This window comes from Solea solea, chromosome 6 (genome assembly GCF_958295425.1).
Source record: "Solea solea chromosome 6, fSolSol10.1, whole genome shotgun sequence".
NCBI classification, from domain to species: domain Eukaryota; kingdom Metazoa; phylum Chordata; class Actinopteri; order Pleuronectiformes; family Soleidae; genus Solea; species Solea solea.
In genome coordinates this window covers 13,655,600-13,679,539 of record NC_081139.1, presented here as the reverse complement: position 1 = coordinate 13,679,539, position 23,940 = coordinate 13,655,600, and the positions used below count along the sequence as shown (strand labels likewise).

The 23,940-nt window shown below is 42.6% G+C and overlaps 1 protein-coding gene across 4 annotated transcripts in view; it reads right to left on the bottom strand.

Moving 5' to 3' along the window:
- LOC131460822 (semaphorin-3F-like) overlaps window positions 1-23,940 on the bottom strand; it is a 56,194-nt gene that overhangs the window by 15,831 nt on the left and 16,423 nt on the right. For 2 of the 4 annotated variants that reach the window (XM_058631627.1, XM_058631626.1), the window contains exons 3-7: window positions 5,226-5,386; window positions 4,814-4,876; window positions 4,219-4,338; window positions 2,349-2,438; window positions 639-732 (exon numbers count right to left, since the gene is read on the bottom strand). In XM_058631627.1, coding sequence (XP_058487610.1) covers window positions 639-732; window positions 2,349-2,438; window positions 4,219-4,338; window positions 4,814-4,876; window positions 5,226-5,386 — 528 coding nt within the window. The remainder of the gene's footprint in view (window positions 1-638; window positions 733-2,348; window positions 2,439-4,218; window positions 4,339-4,813; window positions 4,877-5,225; window positions 5,387-23,940) is intronic. The other 2 variants (XM_058631629.1, XM_058631628.1) reach the window with 1 other exon arrangement.

Genomic DNA, 23,940 nt, shown 5'->3' with positions numbered 1-23,940 from the left:
GTGTTTGTGCAGCAGTACAAGTGACAGAAAGAGAGGCACAATTAACTTACACAAAGTTTGCACCATTTGAAAGAATACATTATGTGGTGATCAGGGTTAAAGGACATCAAAAAAACATGATGGCTAGATTATAAATTATAAAGTAGATACACTTATATCTTGTAACAGAACAGATTAGGTGCTTCTATTAATATATTTTCCAATTTTGAAAAAAGCTACTAAAAAAACCCTAAGAGAGCAAAACTCTGCCCAATCTGCAAAAAAATACAGCCATGTTGGCAGAGGTAATTTTTTGGTGTTTTGATGGTAGTTGAAAGCAGTATTTGACATCCAAAATGTCTTATATGCGCTAACTGGGTTAAGATCTGCCTTATATTGAGGATTTGTATTAAATTTACCACCTGTCTATATATAATTTTCTGGTCATTGAAGCTTGTAAAACAAAGTCTGGTTTCAGTGGAAAGAAGACTGTACAAACCCTTGTAAATAGTGGAATACAAAAAACAAACATTTTACATCGTGTTCAAGGCACTCATGGAAATCCATTCATTCTCCAGTGAAGGATTCTCATTGGGATGGACTGTACCCATGTGTGCTTACAGTATGTCCTCAAGTGACCAAACCCAGATGATACTCACTGATCAAAGCAGACACGCTGTTGAGCTTCGGGTCATAAGAGCACTTTCCCTTCCCAGATTCCACTTTCCCCGGCTCCAAATGAAATATTTCTTCCTGTGATGGAAAAATCATATGGAGATGGCAATAAATTTAGCACACTTCATCTTGTCACTGTGATTCCCTCATGTGGGGAAAATGAGGCGGTGTATGCGAGTCCTGTGGGACATATATGGCCTGATAGGGGATGAAGTATTAGAATAATGAGGGTGCATTCATACTGAAAAATACATGCGGGGAAAAAGCGAGGAATCTCTCATCCATCTCTATGTCACTCTGCTGCCTAAAACAATGTGTCACGGGCTGCTTCTCCTTGCATAATAAGCCGCATGCCAAATATCTCTCAGCTTCCTGGAGCCTATGGCTGTGCAGGTCTACTGCTGACACCAGTAATCCACCACAATGAAAACAAGCCTGGGATGGAGGCTGGATGACTGATGCTCACACCTCATGGCAACCCTGCACGCAAACACTGATAGGTGATTGGCAGGAATTTGCGTATGAAAGAAGGGGGAAAAATGAATCAGTGGCATGCGATGACATGTCCTCTATCCCCGCCTCACAGACCAGAGCATGTCCGTTCTCCTTTTTTAACTCCAGACAGCGACAGAGATGGAGACTTCTCTGGAGGAGCAGGAGAAAGAACCATGGTACATAGCCAAACTCACTTCATTGGATCATACTGCACATGCACCCGTGCACAGTTCCCTACTCATCTTTGATTAAAGTCACCACTTGTGCAACTAAGAAGGTGCTCACTCCATGCCAGATGTTGACATATAAAGAAAGGTCAAAAACATTTCAGTGTACTGAGCGAAACTGTGCCCGACAACTGTGCTATAAACTATGACCCCATCAGAAAAGTTGGGAAACTCACACACACAAAAAAGTTGCAACATTTCCAAAGTGCCCCACTTCACTCAAAGCCCTCACGTCCTTTACAAAGTGTCGTTCTGTATTTTGAAGTGCTTGGATAGCTCAAACAGTGGAGACATGTTCAAGTGTGTGGCTCTTTTATTTCTTTTGCTGCACAGCTAGTTGGCTACAGATGGCTGGTGTTTGCTCTACGCTAACAGACCCTGCTATGGGAGTGGGTCAGATGCTAACTAGTGCTGCTGCCTCTGTGGGAGAGAGTGCACCACATTCCTACAGAAGGTGGAGGGCTCAGTGGGGTGAAGGACTGATGGGTGGAACATCCTGCAATGTCTGAGATAAGCAGAAAGAATGTTTCCGCCATCTGTTCACGTTCATTGAAGTATAGGCTAAATACAAAATGAATATGCCGTGGACTAAACACGAGTGAGACTGTGCAAATAAATGTGTGCCTAACACAAGTCAACACAAAGGATGCAAAGCGATTTCACGTTGATATCCCAGCTCTCATGTCAAACATAGCATTTAGCAAAGACAATGAGAGATAAGAGCGCATGCTCAGAAAATGAGGTTTATGAAAAGAAAAAAAAAAATGTTAGAACAAGAGAACGCATTTCCACATTATTAAAAGAAACTTGGTGGAGAGTGAGATGGATGCATATCAATGAAAACAAGATGGCCATGTTGAAGATAATATGCACACAAACTGTGCTCAGGCACAAAGACGGGGAGCATGCTGGCAGTGACCACGAGCCCAGGCAGTATGCAGGGCTGTGGTGCAGACAGGGCCCACATCGCACCTTTACTCCAAGTGTCTCGTGCACCGCGCTGGATTCAGCTGCGCGGCTAGCCCTTCCTCTGGCCTGGGCCATCTGCAGATACATGGATGTCTAAAACAGGAGACAGCAACACAAACTAGATGTTACGCCACTAATGAGGAAGGGTCTCTGCTCATGTCCTTGCCCGCTGCTTGAATATGTCTTGATTTCCAGATACAGCGGAAAAACCACTGAAAACAATACGTTTGAATTGAACATAATGCAAGTGCATAAGGGAAAATGTATGTGCAAGATTGTGTGGGGAATGTGTGTGAACTCCTTTGACCAGATGGTGGAAAAGGCAACAATAGTTTGCTGTCCTGTGGTTAAGTCAATATCACAGTATGTTAAATACATTCCAGTCAAAGCCAAACATTCAACTGTTACAGACTGCTAATGCTACACGGCTCATATTTTAAACACCAGGGAACGTATAGGAACTGTGAACATATAAATCGATGCATTTTTATACTATACATCTGCAAGGTGTATAGTACGTAATAATAAGTATCTGAATGCATGTAAAGTATGAGTTCTCCTTGGCCCAGCTGGGTTGTGTTTGTGTGTTTGTGTGTGTGCGACTCCGACATGTGATGGAGAAAAAAAACAGCCATCTCATTAATGGAATATAACTGGAACATTCCACTGGCACCCTATAATGGGAGCTCCCACCTCTAATTAGCCATGGTCACACATGGTTGAGGCTGGCGCCTGGCCTGGATGGATTCATGTATGGCAAATGGATAGGTGACTGAATCAATGGACTTTGTTCATAAGGGGATCTTGCATGCAACAAGGGACTCACGGAAAGTGCACTTGTGTGCTGCATGTTGTATACACTGTTTTGTAAACTCCAGCTAAAGTCAAGTGGGAAATTCACTTTTTATTGATCCCCTGATCATCAATTTAGGAGAGTATGCTGAGGTAGTGCCTGGTTTGGTTTAGGAAATTCAAGTGGTCCCAATAAAGGCTGAGACTAAACATAGTAGCTTTAACAGCTCATTGGGGACAACAGCACAGCTGTGTGCTACTGAGTTTGTGCTGGCTGCTTTGCCAGATGCATAGATGTGGTAGCACGGGCAGGCACAACAATTGGGAATAGTCATTGTCCAGGGAACTTATTATAAGGTGGACTGAGAGTCAAGCCAGGCCACACTAGACGCAGAAGTGCTGCCATGTGCCGCAAAGTGCCAAAATCGCACACATGCCTCTCAATGCTGGATGCGCCATTTCCCCTCGTTGTACATGCTCTTGTCCTGTCTGCTTATGCATGACAGTGCTGTAGATATAATGCCTCCTTCCTCTCTCTACATGGCTGGGGTATGCCTGGTCATCTATATCTATATCTATAAATATCTTGCTAGAAAGGATGTGACAAATGTGCGCATACTCTCAAAGTAGACCGACTACATAAACAGCAAAAGTGAAACACCACCCCACAAATACTTTATCCTGCACAGTATTTTCCCTATTTTGGTAAACTGAATGTGTGAAAAACATTCAAGAAAAGCAAATAAATGTGACTGTGGTGGAGAATATAGAAGGAGGAGCAAGATATGGGATGCACATCTATGACTTATCAGAATGACATGTATATTATATGCAATACTTTTGGATGGATTTGAGTTTGAGCTGTAGACCAGATGCTGAAAATGATCATTGAGGATCACAAGCCGGCACCCAAGTGTTGACATTAAGATTGATTAACATGAGCATTGAATGAAAGCACGCTGCGTTTCATGGTGCTTCAGTGTCCAGTGTGGCCCAGCTGTAAGAATTTTTGAAAGAGAAAGAAGAGGGAGAGTCCAAAAGGAGAGAGCTGTTGAGAGATCACCTTTGTGTGAATGCTAACCTGAGGTTTGCGTCCACGGTTGACAAAGGTACAGACTGGATTGTAAGCTCCTGTCCCACAGACATACAGCTGAGTCCGATTCCATGGCTCAATCAGACGGATGAAGTTTGCACACTCCTCCTAGAGAGACAAAATAATCAATGCATTTCCAATAAGTACATTTGTAGCCCAATTTGATTACCATACCTGTTGTAGATTTACAAATGCTACGCTTGAGAAAGTATAGTCTAAACAATATACCATTAATACTGTACCTCTAAATATTTTTAGGCAATATATAGTGGTGTTGTGCTCTCCACCCGGCCTGGCAATGAGGAGGATGGTAAGATTAACTAAGCTTTTCTTCTCCAGTTTGTTCCTGTCTATTTGGCAAGATGGAAGGCAACCAGTGTTTCCACTAGGCCAAGTGTGAATCCCACAGGTGAATGCCTTTTTAATTGGTGACTTAAATTCTAACTAACAGAGGCTGCTCTATGATTAGAATGCAATGGATTTAATTAACCACATATTTTATTTTTTTCAACCACTCAAGTTGATGGAAATCACCTCTGTTGGAAAGCCCAGCAGAGGTCTTATGGTCAACATGCATACTTACATTGGCATCCTTCCCACTCACAAGACACTCCATCCTTCTTCGTTCAGACACTGGCCAATGGATCTGCGAGCAGAAATTGGAAGACATTTCATAGTCAGAAGCCAATTCGTTACACATCACTGGCATTCATGAAATTCTGGGGCAACAAACGCAAAAGGGATATCAACACAGGCAAATTTCAGTCCGGTTCGGATTGTCATAAACCAATTACAGTGTTTTAATCACAAATAAAGTGCACTCCAACAAAAACTAAATGTGAGCCAGCTAACATGGTTGTTGCTGGGACATGAACAATTTGCCCTGGGGGGCAGCTGTTGTGTTGAGTGCTGAGGTAAAGGAGCTTACTTCATCCCAGTGTTACAACACATTTAAGAGGCCACAGCTTGAGGGTGGAGAATGGTAAAGGGCTTACGATATGTGGTTCCTTGTTGATGTCATGAAGATCCAGGGACAGGATGTGGTCCTTGCTGCCCACGTACATACGGTCATGGTCTTCGTCCATGCGCAGAATGCGGTAGTCTGACGTGTTGAGGAGGTAGGCGAAGTGATGAGCAGTACCAGTAGATCTCAGCTCTGTTGAGAAAGATGAAAGCATATCAGTTAATGAACAGCTGTGGGGCACATGGAAGATTATTGCCCACATATGCATGCACAACTGACACATTCCTGATGCCACTCCTGCATACCCATGTGGGGTTATCTGATGGTTTTCGACCAACACTGTGGTAACTTAACACCGCACATTAGAGACAAGTGCTACTGAGTGTCTGTCACACTGTGTTGATAGCTTAATACCGCCCGAGTGGATCAGAAGGTCTAGAAAGGCTCTCATTGTCAGGAGCCAGTGGCTTCCAGGCAGAGGAACAGAGAGTGCACGTTTGTTAGATATTTACCACAAATGTATTCCGTATACATGGCAGGGCAAAATGGATATGTTCCATTTCTATGGATTTACACAGCTCAATTCTCGTGTGGGCAGTCTCTGAAGGCTGGAGGGGTGTGTGCCTTTGGTAACACAATGCAGTTAACACGTTCCCTCATGTCGAGAGTAACCCTATCTTCTTCCAAAAGCTGTGTTGGAGTGTTTGTTTGATATGTTCTTCTTGGTTCAGCAACCATGTACAGGCGTGGGGCAGAGAGGCTGCGGCTAAGATAGCAAAGGCCCCATGCCACACCATAGACAAACACACTCCCCCTCTATCTATAGGGGAGAGGCATTAGAGAGTGGCATTCACATATTGTTGGACAAACACTGAGATTTCATTCCAACAGCAGAAAAGTCCTAGTTCACTGTTTAGCTTTGTTGTACAAGCAACAGACAACAGACTGTGAAAGAAGTAACCACACTTTGAGGTTACTCCAAGTGTTTTGTGTTGATTTTTCAGCCAAGATGTGGTGGAGATAAACCAGAGGAGCAGTTGTCAAACACAGTTAGTTTGACTGTTTACATATACATATATACAAGAACACAAGTGTACCAGTGTATAATTAAAGCAAGGAACAAATGTAGTCAACGTGGGACTGAACTTGAAATTGGAAAACAGTTTTACTTTGGAAAATGTTCGTCTGGAAATGTTTCAGACGATAGCAAGCTCTAAATGCACAATCATTGTTGTGTTTGAAGTTACTGTGAAACATTCCTGCGAGGTTGTTTCGGTGCATGTGAGGTGCTGATCATCAACATATTGCAAAGGCAGCCACATGTCCAACACTGGGCCTTAAAATAAACACCACTAAGAGACCCTTTTTAAGAGTCCCCCTATGGAATCTGATATTACCAGTCTTAGCGGCAATTAGACCTCATTTTAACACAGGGTTACATCAATAACCAGAGATTAATAGCATTAGATTTGCCATATTTATACAGTTTGATTTAATAACTTCAGCCACCAATGGACTGTTTACAGGTCAGCAGAGTGACTGACAGCTGCCGGATGCCTGTGCAGAGGAGCTACAACATGTGGTTGGACCCTGTGATTATTTTTGTTGGAGAGTTAAGTTGAATGATGAGTCCCAGTACACTGTGGGTTTTGTTTATGTGTGAGGGTGAACAGAGTGATACACATGAGTCCGGGTAACAACGAAGTGTGCACGCACACAAACATTCCATGGGCCAGTCAAAGCCTTCCCAGAAACAGGTTGTCAGCAACTCCTCGCTGTGTGTTTGTTGTCAGAGAGAAGCTGGATGGGATAGTCTGTCAGCTGAAGAGGGAATGTGAAGAGTGCATAATAACAGCACACCCAAGACCCAAGTTGCACATTACAGCTAAGTCCCTAATTTATTTCTGAAAAATGTTTTTTAATCGTCTTTGTTGAAATCCTGCTCATGTTCCAAAAGCCATCGATAAATTATTTTTTCTGAAAAATACCCCAACAACAAATCCTTTCATTCAGGAACTTGGATTCATTTGCTGGCGTATGTGTTTGTCACTAACTAACTGCACTCACACTGCCTGTGCGCTCACTGCACGTGACAACAACTAGCTGAAAAGGCATGCACTGCTGAGGCAGAGACCATAAGAAGTTGCAGCTCCAATACACACACAAACTTTTCTACCAGTTATATTTTATCAAAGTGTAGCCTGCTATTGACTTAAAGACCATAAATGCATGTAATCTAATCTCACAATCTGTTGAGATTGTCTTCTTTAAATACACTCTGCATGTTCAAATTCTACATTAAAGGATAAAGAGTAATTAATAAATGCATCTTTGTGCCATTATAATTTGACCCACGTGACAAAAAAGGTTGTTAATTGCTGTTGAACAAATCAAACTTTCAGACTTTCCCTCTGCTCTGTCATCATGACAAAATGAATCAGAGATGAAGTATTCTAGACTCTGTAGAGGCAATGCTCTGTAGGATTTAAATGAACACACCAAAGGCTAAATGCCACTGGGCCGTCTGATCCCTTTGGTGTGAAAAGAATGAGGCGGAAATCTGGTGCAAAAACAAAATGTTCCAGCTGATAGACATCATTCCCTACTCTCTCAGCCTTTCTCAGCTCAGTCCAAAAGTCAACCTTCGCCTCAGGCAGGGGCACCATACGAGATGTTAATGGAAGATGTATAACAACATATTGAGCTTCGCTGTAACGCTGCTCTGGGGGGGTCAGGCCGCCTGTGGAAACAAGGCCAACAGGGTCCTGAACTAATGCTGGTGCCAGACAAACTCCAAGTCACAATTGGCTTGGACAGATGCAGAGAGCCTGAGCTTCTCATGGATGATGTTGAGGAGAGACTTGTTTACTATGTTGAAGAGATAAAGAGGAATTTGCTGGATGAAGTTGAAGTGTGTGATAATTCCCAAAAAGGAAGTAAAGGGAACATTTATGCTACAGTAATAGCACACTGGAAGCTGCTACTAAGTTTCAAATGACCAAAACAATTTAGAAAAAATCCCTGATCTCTACTGTGCTCTTTGTCAGCCACATTAGGGCATGACAGCATTTTCTGCACAGACAAACTTCTCCTCCAGATTTAGAGGCTGGGAGCAGTGTACAAGTGTGACTATTAGAGCCGGATAAACCCTTAAAGAAGACCATTACTGTGTGTACGGTTTAGGTTCACTCTGGGGGGTCTGCACACACACAGCAGAGGCTTTGTTTCGGGACCGCACCGCTTCCCTGTGGTGGAATGGCAAAGACTCTATTAGAGGTGAAAGCAAGCCGAAGAGGGAACCTGATCTCCGCACTCAGTGTCTCTCCCTTTTACTCATACACTTACTTTCTTATGCTTGCAAGCCAGCACTTGCTCAGACAGACGAGGTCAGTGTATGAGATCTCTCATTATTTTCCATATTTGCAATTCACGTGCACGGCAGTGGATGAGTGATAGTGTACAGAAAATAAACCAAGTATGCCGGAGAGGAACTATGGACATCTAAGTCAACTATAGTGAGAAAGAATCCTGTCCTTTTTTCCTCAGTCCGCTGATCTCAGACAATCCTCTCCTCTCTCAGCATCGCATGGTACCGCCGGCTGATCCAGCCTCTGCTGCCAGTCCCCACAACTCAACACTCGGCTGCAAGGAAGGTTTGTGTCGGTGACAGAGAACAGGTCACTGAGTTAAGATGAGTCCTGAAGACATTCTCTGTAAATGCTAGCATCAGAGCCAACTGCTCAATGTCGTGCAGGGCTACACATCACACAAGTTCAGCAGGTTTTTACATTAACCAAAGCATTGGCAAATTAAATCGACTTTTGAAGATACCGCTACCTGCACCCACTGTTTCAATCTCTGCAATCATTCTGTCCTTTTTATACGATTTCACATGCAGCACTTTCACGGTTTGTGTTGATTTATCTCTTTTAGACATCAAATTTCAGTGGATCGTTGGATCAAAAAATGTATTCATTGAACAAAGTTCACTGCACCATAATGAATGATCATATGTGGTCTTTTCATGGTCTTTAGCATACATACATTAACATACACGGACAAAGGCTTCCAGTGAGCACATATGAGACTCTGTATAGCTTTTAAAACTTGCACTACATGTGTACCTCTGGCACAGTTTTGGGATATTGTTTTATATTCCTGCCTGCATGTACAAACGCAAAACCTTGAACACAAATATGGTCTGATGGTCTCAGCAGGGAAGCGAAGTCAAGTAAAACTAATGCTGGTCCAACAGTTAAATGAACGAGCAAAACAGCATACACAGATGGTTTATTTCTCTTACTGGCCAGCGTTCTGTGTCAGATATTGAGTTCTTCATCCTCAGTCGCTGCATTGGAGCTCGAGGAGTGGCTTGCATTACAATGTAATGGTTGCACTGGGAAGCGTGTGATGTGTTCTGCCATTCTTTTGCAGCCGATTCAACAGACAATTATGAATAAGAGCATATTCTTGCGAGCTTGCCTGGTTCAAGCGGGTATAGAAACGTAGAGCGGAGACATGCCTCACTGTCAGACTGAACCAGCCCTCCTCCTCCTGAGAGAATACTTGGCTGCTGACGGCGATCTCCGGGGCTGCAGGCCTGCATGTTATTGCACATCTCTCCATCTTAAATTAATAGCCAACGGGCCGAGTTTACTTTGGAAATATGTTTGGACAGGAAAAGCTCACTGGCATGTAGCTCACTCTCAAGATCACATCTCCAGAACTAAGAACGCTCACTAGTAAATGCTTTTTTTGTATGCAATGTCTCCCACCCTGCTGTGACACAAGGGAAAGTTGAGCCTGTATTTTATGTATCATATTCAGATGTTAATGCATCCTGCCATGTGCTTCAGTAACATTAGAACTTCCTCTCATTAAGGAGCAAAAACGGCACACAGACCACCCCACTCATAACTTTCCCAGCAATTCCACAAGACACATTGGGTATGTGGTTTGATCACAGAACACTGCAGGGGGGGGGGTGTTTAAATAATGATCAATGAAGAGAAAGATAATTAAGCCGGAGTAAATACACATCCTGACACTGCACAATGCAGAACACACTCACAACATGTGACACTGATATGGGTGCTCCACCCCACTGCATATTTCTTTGGTTTCAAATTGGGTAAATTAAAAGTGCAGTCCACTGCCAATGACAGTTCTGAGCATGTTGCTGCTTGAAGCCTGCACTACTCTCTGTGGAGAACTACTGGAGTTAAAGAGGAGGCTGGGGGGATGGTGATGGATTGAAACAAAAGTTTGTGGTTTGACACCAAACAGGAAGGGAGCAATGTGTGTGTGTCTGTGTGTGTGTGGGGAGCGAAGGATGTAGCAATCGCCTCCTCACTTCATGTGTCTGTGGTTTTCCTTTGCGGAACCTGTGGTTGATAATCAGAAATACAGCCTCTGCATCATCTCCTGTGCAAATATCACAACCAGATCTGAGTAAAGCAGTAGAGCTGCAACAAATGTACAATGGTCCTGAATCATAGCAACCATGAGCTGAACCAAGAGCTGTCCACTTGTGTCATACTACATTGAGAAATTCATTAATCTCTCAAATTGCACAACCTGGCTTCATCCAAACCATCTTTTATTTTGGCTCACCTGGGGTTTGCAATAGACCAACATTTTTTTCTTTTCAGTTACGGCAATGCATTGCTACCTTTTTTATATTAGAACAACATTGCATTTGGTCTTTGCAAACACAAATCATGTGTGTGTTTATCTGCAGATAGGGCATGGAAGTGAGATCACTTGGAACACGTGGGTAATTGCTCTAATGGAAGGTGTAAACCGATGTACCTAGATTTGTGCAACTGTGATCAAATCACCTAAGATGTGTTTTAAAGCAAGGTACGAACTGGGGGTTGTTTCTCTTTAACAATCTCTTTGACAATTAACTGGAAAATGTGCTGATAAACCGGGGTTTAATTTTTAGGTAGTGCAAGAAAGTGACAGAAATATCCTGTTATCCCCTGGCACACAACAAACAAGCTGTAGTACCTGAGCAGTGTCCTGAGGCAGTTTTCAACTCTGCAGAAAGAAGGTGTGTTACTTCACACACAACAGAGTGGCAGGAGTGATAATTAGGGTGTTTAAGAGGGGGCGGGAGAGGTGGCATGCTCTCACACATCAAAGACAGCTCTTGTCAAGAATCCTGGCCAAATATTTTAAATGCTGTCAGAAACCTAAAAAACAGTCTTTAGATGAAACACTTCATTTCATCCACAATGATGGAGCTCTGCACAAAATATCTTTAGCGACTTTGGAAAATTGCATAGTTGCCTGGTTTGAAGTTGAGTTAGATTTTAACAAGGTGCAGTAATGACTTGGGACACCGCAGGCGTCAAATGCCACAGGTTTAGGGCACTTAGCTGACAAGTCAATTATCAAACTGAAGTTTCAAGCATCCCCTAAATTATTGTGCTCACTATGTATCAGTATGAGGGTGTTTTATGATTTTTTCAATCATGTGCATATGATCCTGAGAATGTACAGTAGGTGAGCTTGAGCACTATCCTATACTGCTATCAGCTGTGTGATATTTCTTTTGTCTTATTTATAATTTTGCCTCAACAGATTCCTATTTATTTATTTTTATTTATTGCAAACATACCAAATATAGACAGTCAAGAGAGTATTATTTGCTTCATTGTGGGTGATGCTTTGGCAAACTGTAGCATTACATTTATTGTTATATATATTTTTTAAATAGATCTTCATTTTGAAATTGAAATGTGTAAATATGAACTTTCTGTGTGTTATTTAACCATTGGTTATAAGGCATTACAAATATTACATACACAGTTAGGGCCCTATATATATATATATATATATATATATATATATATATATATATATATATCACTGGGTTAAAAGTAGCAGTGGTTCTGTCTCTTATCTTAGTACAGCTCTCTGACACAGATTCCCTGTAGCTGCAGGATAAGGAAGGACCTGTGGCAATCACTGAGCTCAGATGAAGATTAAGTGCAAATGTGTGGCCACTGGAAGACTGAACTGACAAGCCAAGCTACGGTTATACGGGACTGTTTTTGACCCAGAATCTATGAAGCGAAGGGTCCCCTTTCTGATTGTTGGTATAATGCAGTTACCAGTTTAGCATGTGGTAAGTAAAACCCAAAAATACCCAAATGCCCTGGCTGACACAGCATAAAATCAGTCTCCTCTTCAGTCCAAAAAATGCACACAACTGAATTTCGCCGTTTTGTCTTGGTTATCTTATTCTTATTCTTCTGTGTACCAGCTTCTTCTATTATTTGTGGGTATTGGGACGGGAACTGTGGGGCATGACCAGATTGAGTCTGACTGAATATGAAGTAGTATTTGGTCAGAATAACATGTTTTCATTATTTTTAAAGTATGGTTTTTAGGATCTAAAATGGTTAATGGACTAACACAATCATTTTTTTTTTTTTTTTCATGTCATGTTAACATACCCACAGTCCCACAGTGCCTTCTTTCCCCCTCTCCTTCAACAGATTATTTCAACACAACTTGTCTTCGTGTCAAACATTTACATGAGTTATTTGGGTTTGTGTAAGCTGCACGCTTCAAAGCCAACAGAGAAGTGACACAGTCGTTAAAGAATGCCGGCGTGATTGCTGGTGAGTGGGTATGAGGTTAGCTGTGCTGCTAAATGAAAAGGAATGATAACAGTATGTGAACACAGCAGCTGCTCACCGTGGCTTAGTCACTCTGTGGGATGGAGGATAATAAAAGTGGTCAGAGCCTGGGCCACTGTGTCATATCAGATAGGGCATTTCACTCAGCAGATAACAGATACGCAAAGGCACAACATTCAGCGGTATGATGTGACCCACGGCTAATCTTTTGCGATGTGCTCTTGCAGACGCGTCAAGCTTCGCTGCATCCTCTGTGTGAGTCTCTGCCTCTTGGTGGAGAGGCAGGACCCTGCAGTTCGCTGCTAGGAGAGACAACACAGACATAACAGTGTGCCACTGCAAACACCTGCTTCATTTGTAAAAGCATCAACATGAGTGCCTTCAGTCAGCATCATCTTACTTCAAATTTTGAAATGAACAAGCCATTATAGTCATTCATTTATAGTTTACCGTGATCATCATCACTTGTAGAATAAGTGTATAAGAAGTCATTATAAGTCTATACAAGTCATGTATAGTCTAAGTCTAAAGTGAAATGAATAGACTTCCATTTGGGATATTATTCTTGTTTGAACATGGTGAGGCTGCACTCAGTAATGGATAATATCTTTGATTACAACTTGTCTGTTTTTTCCAACCATTAAACAGTAAATCTACTCGGGCAGTAAAGTGAAGCTACTTGGCTATTCATGGCACGTTGTTTGTTTCCTGTTGCTGTGAGCACCCTCACCAAGGGAGAAGGTGTGAGGCTCTCTTGTCTCAACACATGTTGAATGTGATCCATCATAATGGATCCGCAGTAAAAGCTCTCCAATATCACAGCTCATTAACTACCACTCCGGACCTCGTATAGTATCCAAAAGTTGCTCCATGTCAACGAGAGACGCGACACCTTACTGCGCACCGCTATCGCCACCTCATTACCACGCCTCCTCCCTGAATGCCTCCACCACTCCATAATTAGGAGCTGCTGAAGTGCCACGCCCCTCCTGTGTCCACCTCCAACCACCCCCCACCCCCACCCCCACTAAAGGCACCAATTTGTATTCACTGTCAGCTCTGATGAGCTCTCATGCAGAGAGATGGCCTTACTACAGGACCTCTGGCTCCCAACACCTAAGCCCCTCTCCTGTTGCCTGCCAGGCACAGCATGCTGATGGACAGGCAAAGAGGGTGAGAGAGTGGGGGTGAGCAGTGAGGCAACGCGTGTCTCCATTTTTTTATGTAAACTCTTCTAACAGCAGAGAGATGTGGCTTGCTGCAGAATCAGTTACTCAACACACAGAAGCGTGGGCTATACTACTTAGATCGCTTCTCACCCTTCAACCAATTGGGTCAGAACAATTTGGATAAAATATGTCATTGTGATTTTTATTTTTCCATTTATTGTCCTTGCTATTTGATACACAAAACAATCAGGTCAATTAGGTCAATCTTCAGTATAATATCTACTGCATTACAGATGTAAGATGGAGCAACTACTACACTCATAGAGCAATTAAAAAATAAAACAGTTACATTGCATCTTTTGCTATTTGCTGATTGCATTGTTTCAAACCTGAACCCCTGATGCATTTTAAGGCTAATTCCACTCTAATCTATCAAGCAGAAACAGAGGTATTTGAAAGCAATTGTGCTATTTCCTGAATTCATTTCTTATCTCTTCTTATGAGACACAATTAGACAATCATAGTTGTGTTTTCAGGTGTTCGTATGGACACAGATGACCTCCGATATGGGGTGGAACGGCTCAGCTGGACGTCCGTTATGTGTCTCTGCTGGACCTGCATGGCACTCTCTCTCCAAACAAATGAACACCTTTCACTCTCAATCCAGCATAAACATATAAAAACTTGAGGTCCAGCTGAGGCGGATGTGAAATCTGGAGAACTCATGGGAAAGGAGATCCTCCCAAGAGAGTCTTGATCTAATCACACACATCTGCACAAACATGGCTCTTTTTTGAACAGACATGTGTTTTATTAACAGTCTCCAACTCAACAGTAGAATGTCCTGTCCTGTTCTCATCCCACACATCAGCTCCTGCATACGTACCAATTGCAGTTGTGTAACAGGTCCTTGATTTCTGTAATCATAAGACCAAATAAGTTACTGGTCTCTTCCTCTGTCTCACGCAACCACAACTTGTTGCATTAATCTAAATTGCACAGATGCAATAATCTGCTCTGGACTAAGGTGGGATAAAACTTGCTTTTGCAAGTCCTGGTCAGCAGCAGCAAAAGCCAGGGGACGCAAATATTTCAGAGGTCACTGGACAGCAGTGGCAGCTCTTTATGTACTGGTTTAATCTGGGATTAGCTCAGGGTCAGGGTTATCTCTCCTCAGCCTGAGAGGAATCAGGAAACAGGGATTGCCTGGAGTAAAGTGGCATTACTGGTTGGCCTGTCCAGAATCACAATGAGCCAGTCGACAGTGTTAACCCAGGGCAAGAGAGAGAGGAAGAGCGTAGGGAGTATGTCAGACAAGACTCACTGGGCTGAGAGATTCACTCAAACACTTCCCAGGCCTGAGTTTCAGCTCAACAGAAACACAACACATGCACTACACCCAGTGACCCTATGAATCAAGTGTATATCATATCTGTCTAGCTGCAGGTATATGCATACAGTAATATATGCATACAGTAACTCTATTTCTTGAATACATTTAGCATGGTTAATTCATTTTAATGTTGATTTAGTACAGAAGTCAGAAGTTGTAACAGACAGGCATGTGACTCCAGGACTGCTTTGACGAGCAGCAGCAGCTACACCAAGACTAAACATAAAGCTCTGACTTCAAGAGACCGGTTACCTTTAGCCTCCCTTATCTTAACCTGGAATGTCTCATCTTCATGGCAGACCATAATCCTCACATGCTGGACACACTCAGAGGTAAAGAGCATCTCTGGTTCTGCTGCCTGGTTCCTAAAGGTGTGTGTGCATCTGGGACGCCATAGACCAGAAGCACCTTGTAATGAAGATTGATCGTTCACTGTGTCGCTCTCATTTGGCAGAGCTAGTGAAAATGGAGAGGTCTTTCACACATCTACTGGACGGGAAACAGACTAAAACCCTACAGTGCTTAACCAAAAACAGAACAATGATGGATAACCAGACTGGGAGGTATATTAAAATATTGTTTACACACAGTGACCCATTAAATCTGAATGACTACACTATCTCACAACAATATTACAAATGTACAAAGCAACACATTGCTACAGTGGAGCTATTATTTTATAAGGATTCCCGGGAGTTTACTTTGACCCGTCATGGACAATACAGCATTTCATAAACATTATTAAATTGTGATCTTCGTGATATTTCTGGTATGGCAGAGAACAACTAATGAAATCTAAAGGCTTCAAAATCAGCCCATGGCAAGCTTAAGCTGAGGTTTCAATTTTCAATTTTTCACGATCTCCATGCTTTGCTCGGGAAAGTAACTCGGCATTCTCTGCAGTGGTAATATGCAGGAAGCTCCCATCCAAAGACGAACATAAACGGATGAAACTGAGAAACACCATGTCTCAGGTAAGAAAGCAAGAATCCTCCACTGAGAAAATAATGTCAGGTGACAATGACAAATTTAGCAGTGTGACAATACCTCTCTGTTTCTCTCAGGTGCATCCTGACAGGCCTGCGTGTGGTGGATTTACCACTGAACAGACACAAAATAAGGGCATTCCTGGTCTATTTGCCACCAGTGACCCACTATCACGCTATGTGCTTCTGAATGCCTTGTTTGTTAAACCAGTGTGGAGTCACAGTGTGGGAGGCCAGTTGTTCTAGCCACTTCCTGAGAATGACAGGAAGATAGGACAGATTGTGACAGCAGCCATTGTGGCTCTGCTCCAGGTCTCTTCCTCCCACCAGACTCCCACTGCTCCTTCACCCTGGCATGCACTGCCACCTCAGCGCTTGTCTTCCTGCTTCTTGGGGGGTAGGGTTAATGAGAAGTTGTTGGATAGTCCAAGAAAGTTTTTTTTTTTCTTTCCTTTTTATTTGCCAGGAGGAGATTTTCCGGCTGATCATGATATTGATGGAAGCGGGGGTAGGGCCGTGACTGCAAAAATGAAACACCAGGGTAGGAACAAGACCACCACGGAGGATGAAACTGCACATGACGCCATCTCGTATTCAGTCCACTTCAGACAGAAACAATGGCAACTGCACCAGTGGAAGAACAGGTGCTTAAAACCACACATCGCGCTGTTAAGCCACAATCTTTAACCTCGCTGAAAATTCCTTCACCACGACAGTCTCAAGCTGGAGGCCGATGGATCATCTCTCTTGTCCCTTCCCTTGTTGAACAGAGACAGAAGGTCGGTTGAGTTCTGATGTGGTCCTGATTCCCAGGCTTTGGACACAGGAAGCGAGATTAAAAGACAAATCCCATTTTTCCTATGTCAACAATGTCACTGCATTTTGCCTGAACACTTCATTTCTTTTTTCAACGGGCACTCATCTGTGTTAAAGGCGATTAGCCTTTTCCAAACTGCTTTGTGTTTTCGGCTGCCGCCGCCTCACTGTGCCTGTTAATCAGTGGGGCTGCACTGCTAACACTTGCTCCAGTGGAAATGGAGGATCAGAGGGGTAAAAAGGCTAATATGCTTAGAAAACCAGCCTGCATTAATGCCCACTTCACACCGGGAGGGGTTTGTGCATCGAAGCTCTTTTCTTATTCTTGACTTTTTCAATATTTTTTTCTTGTGAATAACTGAATAATAACTGAGAGCAGCACAACAATTGTTATCTTAAAACGCAGTAACATTGTCACCGCACATAAACTTCATCGCATCTCCCTCTTCAACGCCTACACGTCGGTCTTCTTCGCAGTTTGTTCCGCTCTGTACAGGCATAACTCGATCTAAACAGTTTCTGAAACAGTACATTTATGCAGCTAATAAAAGGAGACCCATCCAGAGGTTACAAGATTGATTTCATGGTTCTGTCTAAAGCTGTAAGCCTGCTGCTTCTAAACCATGGCAGTTTTAAGGGGCCTTCTAAGGCTCTGCACTCTTATCCTTTCTGAGTCAGAATGAGATAATAGGTTCCCTTAAGATGGATAAGAGAGATGAAAGATGGAGACCAATATCTAGTATTTATTTTCACAAGTTTTCTTTGTTCAATGTAAAAATATTGCTTGAAGTTAGAAGTTATTCTTCATGTTTTCTATAAACCTCACTCTTACCCACATCACCAGCAACAATGTCTTTTCCTCTATTCGTCAAATTCATTTGCACAAGATTAGTGTCAGTTTAACTTGGTCTGATTTGTACCTCTACCCTTTAAATAGGTAGATTCTTAGAGCTTCATTTGTCTCATTGATGTCTCTGTAAGTTGGTGTTAAGGAGATAGTCACGCAGGGAGGTGGTGGTTTGCCGGGTCACTGAGTTTACCAAGCCGATTTAGTCATCCCAGTTTGTCACCGGTAATCTCGCTGCACCTAACATGGTGATAAAATCAGCCTGATAGCCACAGGGGATGGACAGGGAAAGACGAGGACAGAGTGGGTGAGAGAGAGATGCAAGTGTTTGTGTGTGCATGACTTTATCCCTCTGTCACTCTCACACACATACAGATAATATGCATAGCATGCACAGATAAACACGCAGGTTATCAGCACGCAACACAAGGGAGAGTGTGGACTGGACATTCAGCAGCTGGATTTATTTGAATAAAATGTAATTATGGACTGACACTGATGTGTAATTGAAAGTGTGTTACAGTAGTTCCAACTGCAGCTTCTATATGTGTGCAAGAGCAGCAAGCAAGACTGAGCAGAAACATGAAGTAACTCCAGATGGTACAGAACAAGAGAAACAAAAAGTGTGCAAAAGGTTAATTTTGTTTCCTCTGAGGAGAACATTTGATGTGTTTGCTATGGCAATGCTCACCAAAACCTCAGCCCTAAAAGAAAAAGAGAGACATCCAGCCAAAGCATCCTTTTCTATCTTCTAAGCCCCTCAGTATGGCCTCTTTTTGCCCCATCATAAACACTTTTTTTCCTCAGCTCGAGCAATATGTTTTCTGAATCAGGGGAGGCCTCTTTTTTTTTACACAGCCAAGCAGAATAATGGGGCTGAGACCTCTGTGAACTAAAATGGTGCACAACACAAATAATACAAAGACACGTAATTTTAAAAATGAACTTGGTGGGTCTTACCTTTTGCTGACAGCTCAGCAGGGCCTAATTTAGAGAGCAGCTTTTATTTCAACACGTTTTCAGGAAATGTGCTTGCCAAAATGTCTTCAGTGACTTCAGGTGCAACCAGGTTTAACACTTGACATGCAGTAAATTCTCGGGGTGAATTTTTACTCTACAGGTTGTCTTGGCTTAGCCCTAAGCTATATATCCACTTTTCAACAATGTGTATGGCTAAGAAAAACAAAGTCAAACTAAAAGGTGGGATTTATTCATTCAGACTGAATTTAACTACTGTGGCAGTTGAACTGTGAAAGCTCTAATTGCCGACCGAAGCAGTTTGACCCGTCAGAATGATGTCTAACTGGGTGCAGATACGCTAGTGGCGCAAAGATTGATTTTCCTCGTTTCTGTTTGGTCCAGCTTTCGAAGCAGAAGCACTCGTGTGACTGAACGTGATTTTCCTAGCTCACGCTCCCTCTGGTACAACTAAGTCTGTCAAGACAAAACAAACTCTTCCACTCATCATTTGATTGCCTTGCAGCTCCTCTCCACAATGAAATTGGGAAAGTGACCTCCACGAGGGAAATACCAACAGTACATGATTGATCACCTGGACTTTTTACACATTTATTTAAGGGCCTCCATTTCAGCCAAAAAATGTAGTAACACAGAGGAGTTGCTATTCAGGGAAGTATTGAGTCTCAGGGGAAATGGGTGGTGGGTACAGGAGATTGGCAGGGAAGAGGGTGTCAGAGTACATAACGCACACTACACCATCACATTTCTAACAAAAATAGACATTATTGACCTACATAAGTGCTTTCGCACATGCACTGAACTTTGGAGATTCTCCAGAGATTGTCTCGTAGGGCTGTATGTGTGAACGCAAATATCCCAAGAAGTCACTCCAAAGATTCTCCTGCCAGCTCCCTAATATAAGCTCTGGGTGATGTCCAAGTGAGCGCATGTGAGAACACAGAAGGAGAAACTGTAGAGGATCCACAGCGAGTGAATGGGCCAGTGCCCTGCCTTCTGCCCGCTCAACTCAGGCGCCACCCCCTCTCTTGGATCCTCCAGAGAGACCCAGACAATGTCCCACTGCGTTTGACATACAGTACGTAAAAGGCAAACTCAGAAGAATATCTGGACCCAAATTTCAAAATATTTCCCCGGGTTCATGTCTGAAAGTGGCTTATGTGACTCTTGTTTCATTTCTGACTGCCAAAAAATAAACTAGCACAAGGATAATATTTGCCAACGTCTTCCTTACAGTTTTTACAGTTTAGATCAAATCCTAAATTTTCTATTCATTGTGGAACCAAAAATGGCTTAAAACATGTTTTTATAAAAAAAAAACATGTGGCTTTCCATTCTAAATCTATTGCCTCTTCCGTAGAAGTGTACGCCCACATTTCTGTGCATTGAGGGTGCATTACACATGTTCAGTTTTAACTCCAACGGTTAATACAATCTGCCTACACCGTGACGACCTTGTCAGACAGTGATTTAGACAATGTCATCCTCCTCTCAGATTACAGCAATTACTTGCACACAGTGTTATCGTAATTTAAGAGGAATGCTGGCCACAACTATGAAAATAAGACTCAAGTTGTGATAAATCTGTTGCAGCCTTATAACATTGTTTTCAGTTGTGTGAAAACATGTGTTAACTATCTTCAACCAGTGAGTGTTCTTCTCAATAGAAGCTAAATCCCCCTTTCACATGAAAGAACACCTGCAGTCCACAAAATAACATAATCCATAAATGGGAATTTACGTGAACCACATCAATGTAATAAACCCTCTTGTTGTCTCTGGCAATTTGAAAAGTGTCAGGTTGGGAAGGGTTGATACCCCGTCTCATTATTCCACAAACGTTTATTTGACATGGAATCAGCCGTTAATCCACAGAAAATCTTCCCGTGTTTTTCTACCAGGACGGTTTCAATGGAGGTTGGTGGGAAGCAGCTGAGGGATTGCTGGACAGCATTGCCTCTAAGCTACAAAGGTAAGCATCCCACACTGGCAGTGTTAGCGGCCAGAGCGCTGCACTCCTCATAATGACTCATTGATCTGCGCTTCTCAATCCCTGCCAGCCTTATCTCAGCTAATGGGGCGGCATCACAGTCTGTCACAGGCTGCAATCTCTCACAGAGACGGAGTGCACTCGGAGGTCAGCGCTGTTGCTCTCCAGTGGTAGTACACTTTAACCAGGTGGACAAAAAAAAGCTTAATGTATCTTTCTGAATCTCTCCTTTCTTATTTGACAGGTCCACACACCCTCTAACAACCGTTCTGTTGTTGTTGTTTTTTCTTCCTTTCGGAGTGCCGTGATATACTATCCCTCGAAGACTTTCTTTTATCATTTCAATAACAAACTCGCACTTCACACATACATAACTCTTCTAGGGGCATGATAGCCTGGCTTTGACCCCAAAACATTTGAGGGTTACAAAAGAACTCCTCGACACGAACCCATGAAATGCTCCCAAATCCACAGTCATTTATAACTTTATGTGCTGGCATGACAGAAGGACACAGCAGGGAGTAAGTGGGAGGGGGAAAGACGGCAAACAGGATGAGAGGAGCAAATGAAAAGTCTAAATGGAGCAAACAAGTTCACTGTAGTACAGTGTATATCCCTCAGCTGGCTCATTCAGCCTGCTTCCCCTGTTGTTCCCAGTGTGACTAGGCAAGGTTATAGGCAGAGGGAATTTCTGTCAGACAAACTCAACATCACAATATGCCCTTTAAAGCTGTAAGGCATAACCTTTTTAATATAAACAGTCATGACATTCAAACCATAGTTCACACAACGCTGATAAAGCAGCTCCACATGACTCTCACTGTGTTTCTCACTAAAGCAAAGTTTTGTTTTGGTGTTGGTCAGCGACATTCCTGCACTGCACACAGAATGACACATTTTACATCGGGACTCATGAAGGCAAGGCAGAAGCACAATGACTACATAGTGCTCATTCGCATACGGTTGGATTTTGGCTGAAAACCCAGCGAAGCACACACAAAAAGTTGTAGATGTATATTCTCCTGCTAAAAAAAAACCCCACCTGAATGCCCAGTTGCTGCATAATCGTTTCTTTAATCACAATTACGATTTTGGTTTCCCAAGATTAAATGAACATGATTGTCCAATATTGAAAATGCATGTCCAATATTGAAAATGCTGCTGCTGTTCCTGCACCATGCAGCTCCAAGTATCCTGGATGAGTAGTGCTACAATAACAGAAATAATCAACACACTTACTTACTGGAGTACTATAGAAACAACAATTCAATGTCTTGCACAGCAAAAGGTGGTTCTCTGTCACTCTCTCTCTCTGTGTATGAGTGAGACTGAGGAGGAAAAGAAAGAGAAGTAGAAGGTCTTGTAAAAACACTTGGCAGTGTTTGGGTAAGTACCCAGAAGTCCTACTGCATTCTAAGTACCATATTATTTCAGTGTTACTTGACTGACCAGAAAGGGGTTGCAGCTCAAGCATGAATTTTCTTTAAAACTACGGTTGAGATATGATACTAGTATCTAGTATCATATCTGTCCAATACTGGCCAAAACCTTCAATATGAGTAAATTATTTTCACAAAGGCAACATGCTGAAAAGAGAGGTATCCAATGCCACCACCATCATGTGACAAAGACAAGACAAGACCATTCTAAATTCTGTGCTGCATTTACTCAGTTCCAACAATAATTCTATTTGACCTAAAGTCAGCACTGGGACACGTGTCTGAGAGAGTCTACTAAAAGAAAACACTACCAGGAAAAAAAATAGAGCTGATCACAACCACCCATCATCTTCATCTTTCCTCATTAACCCAGAGGAAATCCGTCTCCCTCAACTCAGTCATGCCTGAGGTGACATCTGCTCAAGGCAGCAGACACACAGACAGCTTGACAGCTGTGGAAATATAAGGAGCTTCAACAGAAATCAAAACTCGGCCTCCCTGAGAAATCTTAATGACCAGTCAGTCTTTCCTTACTCGGGTTTTAATCTGCCACAGCCAGACACACCTGACAGCCTTGACATTTGACTGACAGGTAGGATATCCTACTCTGTGACCCTGCAGCCCTCCCCTCCAGCAATTCTGGCAGAAGATATATAACGAGCTACAGGAGAGGTCAAAAGTAGAGTCCAAAGAAGCAACGGTTTTAATTCAGAGCAAATTCCTAAATGGAACAGGCAACAAACCAGCAGAGAGGAGGCCTAAAAAGAAATTGCTCACTCATTTACTGATACATTGTGTTATGATCCAGGGTTGTTTGGTCTGTCAGATCAAGATTCAGCAAAGTTATGTGCCCAAAACGTGAGGCCAGCGGACTATACCTACATATACTGAAGGATCAGACATTCCAAAATAACAATTCTAGGTTTTCAGGCTAAAATTGTCAAAGAATGGTTCAGAGAGCATCATTTTCAAACAGTGATTGGCCACCGCAGTGGTCCAACATCTATCCAACGCCACATTCAAGCTAATGGCCAACCGGCTCTATATTTAGTGTGTATATTAAGTGAAGATTGCAGTGAAAAAATGAAAACAAGTACAGGAGAAGGCAATAGCTGTGGGTGTGGGATATAGGTTGCAGACGTGAGGTCGGAGGATTAATCGCAGTCATCTCAACTTTCAGCGTGACAGAAGCTTTTGCTTTGACAGGACATGAGGGCTGTTCATTGAAGCTCAGGCTGTGGTGGGTGTTCTGACTCAAAATGACTTCTTTAAAAAAAAAATATATATATATAAGGAAGTCTATGTGAGTGGAGGCATACAGTATTATAATGATTGACAGAAGATAAAACATGATCTCTAGGTTTCGGTATTAACAACAGATCCATGACTTTGAAGGCTTGTAGGTTGCCAAAACAGCACGTAGGGTTTTATAATGTTGTTAAGAAGAAGAGGGTTGGCAGGAAAGACGGCTTTGCT